Source organism: Aptenodytes forsteri, unplaced genomic scaffold, assembly GCF_000699145.1.
Source record: "Aptenodytes forsteri isolate BGI_AS27 unplaced genomic scaffold, ASM69914v1 Scaffold195, whole genome shotgun sequence".
NCBI lineage: Eukaryota > Metazoa > Chordata > Aves > Sphenisciformes > Spheniscidae > Aptenodytes > Aptenodytes forsteri.
Window position 1 is genome coordinate 4,177,589 of NW_008795317.1, and position 10,692 is coordinate 4,188,280.

General features: G+C 37.2%; 1 protein-coding gene across 1 annotated transcript in view; it reads left to right on the forward strand.

Moving 5' to 3' along the window:
- Positions 1-10,692, forward strand: part of MTA3 (metastasis associated 1 family member 3) — a 152,617-nt gene that overhangs the window by 72,513 nt on the left and 69,412 nt on the right. Inside the window, 2 exon segments of the mRNA XM_019472155.1 lie at positions 2,289-2,477; positions 7,857-7,931. Coding sequence (XP_019327700.1) covers positions 2,289-2,477; positions 7,857-7,931 — 264 coding nt within the window.

A 10,692-nucleotide genomic window follows, 5' to 3' on the forward strand; every position in this document is an offset into this window, starting at 1 on the left:
GCTTAAAATATTATTGAATTATAGAATCCATACTCCCTTTCCAGTTTGAGTGCTTTGTTGGAGGCAGTTCAGTCTAGTTGATTTAACTGAGTACTGAAATTGCAGCTGGTTGGGGAACTGCATGTTACAGCTTGTTTGCCGCATGCCCTGTCATTCCCTTTCTTCCCAGCTTCATGCAGCCCTTCCTTCGCTTTTGGTGGATACTTTCTGCCTTTACCTGCTTAAATTTGGACTTGAAGTTCCCTCTGTCTGTGGCTAATACCTTTCCTCTGGTGGGACCCCTTGTCTGTGCTGGACAGTATGCTCTGAGCAAGAGTTCTTAGGAAAGGGTGGTTCTTCCTCTGTCCTTCAAGCTCCTATTTGGGAGAGGCAACACCAGGTCTTCCCAGCCTCTTGCTCCTTTAGGTATCAGGTACCCACTAGTTGTTTCTTGCAGTCCTCTCATCCTTGGGTAAAGCAGATAAAAAGGAGATACTCCATGACTTTTTGACTTGGGCTCTAGCAATGTTTTCAGGCTGCTCTTGCTTTTGCTAGCACAGTTTACTCACTGCAGTGTGGGAATCTGACTGCAGGTGAAGGCTGACAAACCTGCAGAAGGCAAACAGTTGTTATCGTGGGAACTTGTCAGTGGTCTTCTGTCACAGAACAGCTCAGTGAAGACAGTACTTATCCACAGAGTTCATTATGAATCTTTTCTTTAGTAATATCAACAAAAGCTTTATGGAATCAGAAGTTTACTATAGATGGAAAAATGAACATAAGGCAAGAGCAAGATCCTGATTTATTCACTTCTATGGTCATTTTTAAGAAAGTTGGTATCAGTGAATAGATCCGGATTTAGCAGCTGCTTGGAAAATGACTGGTATGTACTGCTTTTCCACAGGGGCTGCAATTAAACAAAGATTTAAACCTTGGTAACACATATACTGTAAGAGTTCAATCTTTAGGCCTGGTTTACTCATTGCCTGAATGATAAGCAATAAACCAGTGTTTTCATTTTACATTATCTAATCTGAAGATTATGGATTTTAGACATTATGTTACATATTTCCATATTAGAATACTTAATTTTAACAATGGCTTTTTCTCAAGGGTGGTGAATTCGACTTGAATCGTAAGTAAAATGACATATTGTAGGATAATAGTGACATTACTTCTTGCAGACAAAACAGCTCAAGAATCTTGTGCTTGATAGCTTTCAAAGAGGTATATTGAAAGCTGGAGAAAGACTTTAGCCACTCATAGGAGATGGCAAAAGCTAAGGAGAATGCATTATTTGCAGTACATTTGTATGCAGAAGCTCAACTGGAATGGCTCTGTAAGTGCTATACTGACACATAACGCAAGAGTGTTCCTTCCTTGAAAGGTTCGGGGTGCCCCCTCTCATAAGATGAGTTTAGGGCTGTGTGAGAGATTGCATGCTGCAGTTACAGCTCATCGCTGTGGTGGGACAAATAGGTGGGAGACTGATGTTACACAGTCACACACATTATTGGGCTTTATACCTCTAATACCTCCTTTCAGCAGAACAATTTAAGATTGTGGTGAATGGACTCTTTTGGGACGCTGAGTCAGAAAGGCTTCTTGTATGTTGCTTGTTTTCCCTGCGGGTGGATTTATAATGTAGTTGCTTACTGTTCATATTCCCCATCATTGGTTAGTGTTGTGAGCATTCAGTGTTAACCTCTAAAGTGAAATGCTGTAACTTGTTTGTTTTCTATTTTCCTCTTTTATAAAGGAAAGTGAAGTAACCAAAGAAACCTCATTTACTCATCTCTGACAGCAGAGTTTAGCAAGGGACAAAAATCTCGCTTGTTTTTCGGTATGATGATAACGAAAACAATAAATGACTTCCTTCCCCAGCAATGAGAATATTGAGCACATAGATGTCTCGACAGCTATTTAGCTACTGTTTAGAGCTTCTGTTAATTGAAAATGGCCCCTCAGTCAATATACACCACTGTCTCTACTGGGTTACTTGGAACCAATTTCTACCAACTAAAGATTCTCTAGAAATGTGTGCTAGTAATTTGCAGGAACTAATAAACTAATGCCATTTTTAGTAAACATTTTATTAAGGCATTTCCTTTCCCAAATTAAGTAATAAACAATTTATTTTCCTTATCTTCCACAGCAGAAAACCCATGATACCAAGATAGATTCTAAATTTAGCATTAGTTGAGCATTCTTGCATGGCTTATAGAAAATAACAACATTGAATTTGTGTTAACTGAAATGGACTGCTGTCTATTTAAACATGTTTTTTATTCTCTCCTTCTCCTTGCTAGTTTCATGCAATGGATACACTGCATAAACACAACTATGATTTGAGCAGTGCCATCAGTGTTCTAGTGCCACTTGGAGGGCCTGTCTTATGTAGAGACGAAATGGAAGAGTGGTCAGCATCGGAAGCTAGTTTATTTGAAGAGGCGTTGGAAAAGTATGGCAAGGACTTCAATGACATTCGACAAGACTTTGTAAGTATGAAATTAGTACGCTTTTCTGTTACTATGTTTTTGCATGGGTGAGCGTAACTGCTTTCTGTAGGTTTGGAAGATTAGCTAGAGGAGAAATCTGTGTAGTTGATACATGTAATTAACAGATATATACATTTTATCTGGATGAAAGTCAATATTCTTTCTTGTTCAGTACCATTCTTTGGAAAGATGTTCACAGAAGATAATCTGTTTAATGGTTTAATACCAGGTAGGATGTCTCGTATGCTGATGTGTTTTGATAAGGATTTTTAAAATAACTTTACAAGCATCTGAAAAAGTTCCAGCAGCTTTTTAGAACTTTTCCACGATTTCCAGTGAAATTCATTAGCAGCTACATGGCTGACTCCCCTGAGTGGTTTTGGAAAGCTAGGGTTTCCTTCTATGGCTAGCAGAGAGAAATTTATATTCAGATAGCTTTTAAAGTGCACTACAGGGAGTTATTTTGACATATTAGGTATTTTGGCACTTCTGAAATGTAAAGGAAATGTTGTCCAATGTATTCTAACTACACTGTTCTTGGTACTGAAGTATTAGACTATAGGGCAGCAAAGCTGAATTCTAATGCAGAGTAATGAAATGAAATTGATTGTAACACTGATTGCTGGAATTGCTAGTAATTTGTCTGCAAATTTTTTTGCACGTTTCTTGGAGAGTCTCTTTCTTTCAAGGAAAAAGATTTCCTTTGTTCTGCTAAGTTCAAATGGGGCTTTGTGAAAAGGTTAGGATTTGAGCCAAAGGAATTCCGTTATTTAAGACTGAAGTCGATTGAAACATTTTCACAACAATCTCATTCTGCTTGACTCTGAGAGCTCAGATTTTTTTTTTTCTTCGCAGATGTTATTAATAATCTTTGTGAGGGGAAAATGGTACTGTATGGTAAATGTAGAAGTCCTTCCAAGATAGAGTACGGGACGGTGGGAGGAGGCTTGGCACTGAGCTAAGCTGTCTCTTCTTCACTTTCACAGTTCTGAAATGAAACAGATAATTGAATGAAGGTGGGAAGGGAAGACTATTGTTTTTCTGAAGAACTGACATTTTAACAGCTGTATTATATCTGCGTGCTTAATTTTGAGATTCCTAAGGGAGAAAATGTACACTGTATCCATCAGATAAGGTTGAAAATTGCATCATGGATGAAATAACTCTGTTAAGTTCAAGAAAATATGAGTGGAAAAGAATATTTTATGGAGTGTTAGAATGGAAATCTTAATGTAAACTACAGTTCCTTATTATTTCTCATACAGATAAGTGGTCCTCAGCTGTAATTGTACATTAGTTCAGTAGCTATGTCTTCTAACTAAGTGTTTCCTAATACATAGTACTTGGCTTTTCAAAATGCCTAAAGCATATATTACAGAATTTATTGGCTGTTTACAAGTTGAGTCCTAACACAATTTGTGACCAAGTATACCTAAGCCTTGTCTCTGGTACTTATGTAATATTTTTATTTTCTGTATAATTTCTGTGTTATGTTACATGTAATTCTGTTGATATGCATACACTAAAGTGATACAGTGGAGTAACGTGCTGCAGGAATCGCTTATGCGTTTGTAATGTTCAAATGGTAGATATTTGAGTGAGTCTACTAGAAGCTTTTTAAAATGTTCAATTTTTATCTCAGGTAGAGTCCTGATACCCTCCCTCTTTCACTGAATCTTCCTTCCCAAATCACAAATATTTTCCCTTGCCCTCCTCCCAAAGCGAGAGACATGCAGAGATCTAGAGATAGGGTTGCATAGCCTACTCAGGGCACATTAATGATGAGTCAGAGTGCAGCAGAAATGGATGTGGGGCACTAATTAATTATAGTCTCATTTAGTTAGAACAGGGATGTTGTCTATCCTTAGTCACTTTTTTTTTACCTTTGGAAAAGTGGCATGTCATTTTTAAAACATCACTAGAAGAACATCTATTTTACATATCAATTTATATGGTATTGGTTACTTAGTGCACAGAGTCTCGATCTAATTCCATGTAATTTGAAATGTTTCAGTTATATTAATCATTGTGTAATCGTGGGATATCTTAATTTCTCTAGAGTAAAATTTATGCATTCTCACTTGCTTTGTAGCATTCTAAAAGTACAGGGATTTGAAAACAAACATTTAGTTTTAAGTAATCATCTAAAATAGTCCTTCAAGACTTAGATCATGGATATATGAAAAGTTTCTGCAAGGTGAGGTAGGTATAAATACGTAGCACTTAAGCAGTGACTTTTTTTTATGAGAATACATTTATCTATTACCACCCCTCTCTTCAGTGGCTAGTCATTGAAAAGTAAGAAAGATGTCTTTGTAAGATCATGGACAAAGAAGCTAACGCACTGGTAGTGTACGTGCTAACTTGTTCAAGTGTCCACGTAGGAGATCTAATGATAAAATTAAATCCTATGGTGCCTGAGATTAAACTCGAACCTAAGCAGTCACGCAGTGGTGCTACAGTACAGGCAAGACTGTCGTGTTGCATGGTGGAAAGTGGTTGGTAGCAGTCTCCTGAAGCAGAAGGGTTATGTAGTACCCTGAGTGCTTGAGTCGTCATATGCCAGGGGAGTTGCCTTTTCTGAATCGGCCCGGGTTTGCAGGGCATGGCAGCTGCAATTGCAGCCCTTACATGATAGTTCTCTAAAGGGCAGGTTCATTTACTTTTCCAGCAATTAGTAAGAACTGGCACTATTTGACATTCAACGTGCAGCTCAAGCATTAAGCTATAAACATTAAATATTAGTAAGCAAGACAATTATTATAAATTAAATGGTGTAAAGGAGTTTACCTTTTTTTAATAGACAGGAGAAGCTCATTTATTATCAAATTACCAGTCTAGCCTTTGAATGATCATTTTCATCAGCTGTTGACTCATCAACTGTTACATCAGCTCATTCGCTGAGGTTTTGCTGTCTTTAAGAACCTATGTGAATCCTAATCAACCTAAACTTTTTAAGTTAATTGAATTTACTTGATGTACTTGGATTACTTCACATCCTAGGGTAGTAGAATGGAAGAAGACTGAATATTTTATGTTCCCCAAACATAACTATTTTCCTAATGGTAAGAGGCAGCTGTTATGCTTGTTAATTCTTAGTTTTTCATTATCAACAGTTTTCACAAATTTATAACTGTTACATCTCAAATATGGCAGAAAAGGCCTTGGGAATCAGACTTGAACCGTTTATAGAAAACAGGAGCAACTGTTTTCCAACATCAGAAAATTGTGGAAACGTGCCTTAAAGTTAACATACTCGTTTTAAGATATTTTATAATCCTAAGTTTCTCCTGCTGGTCTGATTTGAGTGGTCCATTTTTACCCTGAAGAAACTAAAGAAACTGAAAATTCCCTCTCCCCGTTTTTGTACTGCTGATGCCTCTTTGCTAATTTTCTCCTACAAAAATGTCACGCAGATGGTCCTTTTCTCTTCTTTCAATTAGCGTTTAATAGAATTTGGTAATGAGAGAACATTATTCTATGGCTGTTCACAGCTCCTCTGGCAGTTCAGAGCCACCTCTGGAAAATTCACATGCCTCTACAGTGTTTTGTCATTTGAGTGCGTAGGTAAACAGAATACAGGATATTCATACCCATTTTGTCAAGCAGGTTTTCTGAGTTGTGAATCAAAAGTGTAAAAAGATTATGGTTATCCAGTCCAACCACTTTAATTATCTTTCTTTAATTGTAGATGCCTACTGAGTAAATGAACATGCTGGTGTCACAGTCATAGTTAAAACAGATTAAAGTATTTTCTAGAGAAATGTCAAACGTAATCTGTAGCATGAATGTGTTAATAAGTGTTCAGGAGGGAAAGTAAATACGGAGAAGCTAAAATGTACTAGTTGACAATGGCAGGTAGTTGGGGTGACTTTCATCTGGATGCCAGGAAGAATGTGGACCTAGAGACTGAGAAGCAGCTCATCTGTCACCTCACACCAAACACATGTTCCCGTCACTGGCCTCTTCTTGGGCAGATTTCTCTTAAGGCATAATTTACCCGAGAAGGTAAAAGGATTTTAGTAAACCGAATTGTGTTGCTACCTATTGCAACATCAGCTTATGCATTTGTTACACTGCTATGTGTTAAATGCAAATGGACAAAACTGCTATTGTTTGGACCAGGGATTTACACGCTGTGGTACACTGCCTTAAAAAGATTTCACAGCTGAGTCTGGACCTGAATCCCAGCTCCTGAAAGGCAGAGGTGGGAGCCAGACTCAGTTTCTCTGAGTATCTGCAAGCAAGCAGCTTGAAAAACTGGCTGAGCTCCTGCATGCTGGGAGAGGCAGCTTGGTACGGTGTTCCTCTGTTGCTTTGAGGAACGTAATTAGAGGTTCAGGAACCTATTCTTTTGGCTTAGGACATGGAGAAAGCCCCAAAGTGGGGTGAATAAGGTTGGAAAGATGTTTCCACGTGTGTATTTTCTGGGACTTCTTAGAAATCATCCTTATTTCTGGAGAGTAGAGAATATTGGCGTTAATGCATGCCTCTAGACAAAAACAAGCGCAAAATAGTAGCATGTTTCCAGGTTATGAAGAAAAATTGCATGAATTCTGTAAGAGAATTACTATTCTAAATGATAGAAAGATTGTATGGAGTTAAATAGGTGATTCGGTAGTAATTAAAAATGGCTGCTGTACGCTTAATTTTCTCCCCTAAACTTAGGCTAATACATTTTCACTTTACCAATGAACGTGTGCACCCAAAATAATAATCATCATCATCACTTGCCCTGAGTTTGCACAGAGATTTTTGTGCAATACTCATTGTCAGTATCACTCTTGTTGCTCAAGATAGCATTTGTCCCTAGCATCCTTTTGTTTCTTGTTTAATAGTCTTTAATAGTTTAATAGAATGCAGAGGTTTATGGAAAACTAGTGATATTGTATAAGCAGCTGAGTTATTATGGGACTTGAAAAACCTGTGAACTAAGTAGAACAACCATTGTATTTTTTTAAAAGTAAAATTATCATAAGACTCGAACACAGTCTTGTCAAGATGATTTATTTTAGTCCTGATGTTGTTCTCCATCTGATAGACTTTATAATAGAGATACTACCTTCTGTGTTTCCTGATGGAAATCTGGATTCTGTTTTGATCATTTTGTTTAACCATATGGCTTAAACAGAATAAATTACATTTGGATTTGGATGTGTAATATTGTTGTAATTCTGCATCTTTGTTAACTGTAAGGAAAGATTGTGTATTATTAATAGTAATGTGTATTTATTTGCATATGGATTTTAATGTAGGTATTTAATACATTCACATTTTAGTATTTGTGTATCAACTATACTTGATTTTAACATGTGTTTAATAAGATGCGGACATTGCAATTTCTTGGAACCACTTTAATTCGTAACAAATGTTTTTCAGCTCCCTTGGAAGTCGCTGACTAGCATCATTGAGTATTATTACATGTGGAAAACCACTGACAGATATGTGCAGCAGGTAATTTAATGGATATTTCAGCATGAAACAGTCTGCCACGTTCTCTAAAAAGTCTGAACTTGCTAAAGCATAAAAATCTCTTTGTGTTCTTGAAAAGAAATACGGTGGGAGGCTTATGGCAGTATCTATGGCTATAGACCAGCGGTTTTGTGTGGTTCACAGGGTGCATTGTCAAATCCTCTGATGCCTACTGTACATCACATAGCTGTGAAGAGCTTTTTAAGCCATTTGTATTGTATGCTGGTTTGTAGCAATGTGATTCCTGGTTCTTACTGCAGTATGGGGTAAGAAGGAAATGGGCTGCAAAGCAAATGCTTTAGGCTGTGAAGCTGTGCATGGCACTGAAGGAAAGGGAATATACATTGTGTTAAAGGTGGCTGCTAATGTTATGAACCTTTTATTGATATTCCATGATAGAACATTACTTTGGCATTACCAGGATTTAAAAACAAAATTGGGAACGTTCTGCACACAGTGGATGTGTTCATCCTTCTGATTGAATGTTTGATTGTTTGGGTTGCTCTGGAGCAGAAACGTGGTAAGATTATATTGGGTACCTTACACTGGGATATTTTAAGCAGGTTTAGGCAAAATTTCAGTGTTAGTGCTTTTTATATGTTGCACTCTATGTAAGTTTACTCCTTGATTTACATATATAGAATATTTTAAAAGACTCCATTTTAATTTATGATTTAACATCTAAGTCTGTGGCTCCTTTACTTGCTGCAAAATTAGTGGCGATGGATGCACAGCACGTTGAAAGTAAATTTTATGCTGTAATGATTACAGCTGTATTGTTAGATGGATCTTGGGATTTGTTCCTGATTTTGTTAGTGTGTCAGAAGGATGATTGCTTCAGGTTGTTCTGTTTTATTTGAAAGTGTTTCTACATCATCTTGTTAGGGTATGGAAAGTAAGGGAAAAGTCTTTTACCACATAGTAGAATCTTGGGCTCTCACTAGGACCTTTTAGTTCTATGGATAATACAAATAGAAAATAATATGCTGTGTTTAAAGGCATGTTTTTCTGGGTTTGTCTCCATTCATTGCACTTCTAACACTTTTTTTGCACTGTTAATCTTTATCCTAGAAAGGTATTGCCAGCAGAGATTTGCTGTGCTGTTTGTCAGCTCTTAAGGATTGGGCAACGGATGATCTTGAAGAATCAGATAAAAAGATTTTATTGATACTGAAAGCCATGGAGTAAGGATAAATTGAAGTGCAAATTGACTTTTGTCAACACTCTTAGGTTGCTCAGAGACTGATCTTGTTTCCTGTGAAATTTTTCTGAAATACTTGCTCTGGAGTGGTTGGCGAAAGTCTGAGCCTCCCTTTCTAAAGTTCTCCAGGGCTTCATTACGATTCTGTTGCTACAACGATCAAGGTGTGTGATGGTGTGTTGAGTTTGTGTATCCTTTCACAGGATTAGGTTTTTTAGCCTCACATGTAAGAAAAACACAGGCTTTATGGTTATCTGCAACTTGCATACTCTTATAAATGCCTGTGTTTTACTTGTAACTAAGTAAACTTAGAACATGGCAATACAGCACAGGATTTAATGCCTTAGACATGTTCTTTCAAGGTCATGCATGATCATCAGTAACAAAACCGGTGTAGGCCAAATATCTTATTTCTATCCTGGTTAACATTTCTGTAATCCTTCCTGACGAGAGATCAGAACTTCATCCTGCCCTTGTTTAGTTTGTTCTGAAATGATAAAAATAATACAGTTCAGTGAAAACGATATCTGTAGAGTTTTTTTCCCCACCAGAACAAGCTGTGATAATTGAATGCATTTCAGGGAGAAAATATGTTCAGTAAGAAAGTGGCAATTTGAGAGTCATTCTCCTCTAAATATCATGCTTGAGGGGTAGGGCAGCTTGGGGGAATGGGAAGACAAAAAGGTCCATGTGCATACTTGAATCTTATGCATAAAGTACGGTTTCCGAATTCTAGATTGGTGTGATTTAATGTGAAAATTTGCTCTTTAATTATCTTTATTTCTTTGTGTGAATTGGCTGCATTGTGTCAGGCATAAGAAAGGTTTCCTTGTCATAATTGCTACTAAATGTTATTCTTGCTTGGTAGCTAAAGGTGGTGATTTAATGGCAGTGGAGATACTGCTGCCACCTTGTCTTCAGAGCATGTTCCCTTCAAGTCAAGGTGAAGGGAAATAGATATGTTAAAGTTCTCAGTCTCTGCTGAACCGGTCTAGCAAAACTAATTCAGGCCTTGGGTAATCATTCTTGGTGATATGGCACTTTTCATGACCACTACATTATATAGTGTTTGAGGAAGGCCAGGTGGCTCGTTCCACTGAATGAAATGTGTTCTCATTATTTGTGGTGTTCTCCTTAAAAATCTGATACAATGCAAAAACACTTTTACTGAGACTTTGCAACAGAAAAAGGGAGAACATATGTAAAGATAACTCAATTACTATACTATGACAATATATTACATTTCCCTCTCATTTATTCATTTCCACTGTTGAAAACAGTACTAATATAGGGAAATGTTCATTTCTTGGGATATTTGTCAGTTGACACTCAAAATAAAAGTTCTTAAAAAGAAATAACATTCAGTTTCAAGGGCAGAGTTCTTAAAAGAAATAACATTCAGTTTCAAGGGTAGTTGATTACAAGTAGTAGAGCCCAAGCTGGGTTAGTGTAGCTTGACCCCCCCTACGATGCAGTCTGCAGTCCTTGTTTGAAATAGTTACTGTTTAAGATCAGGTGTAAATTCCCACCCACCCCACCCCA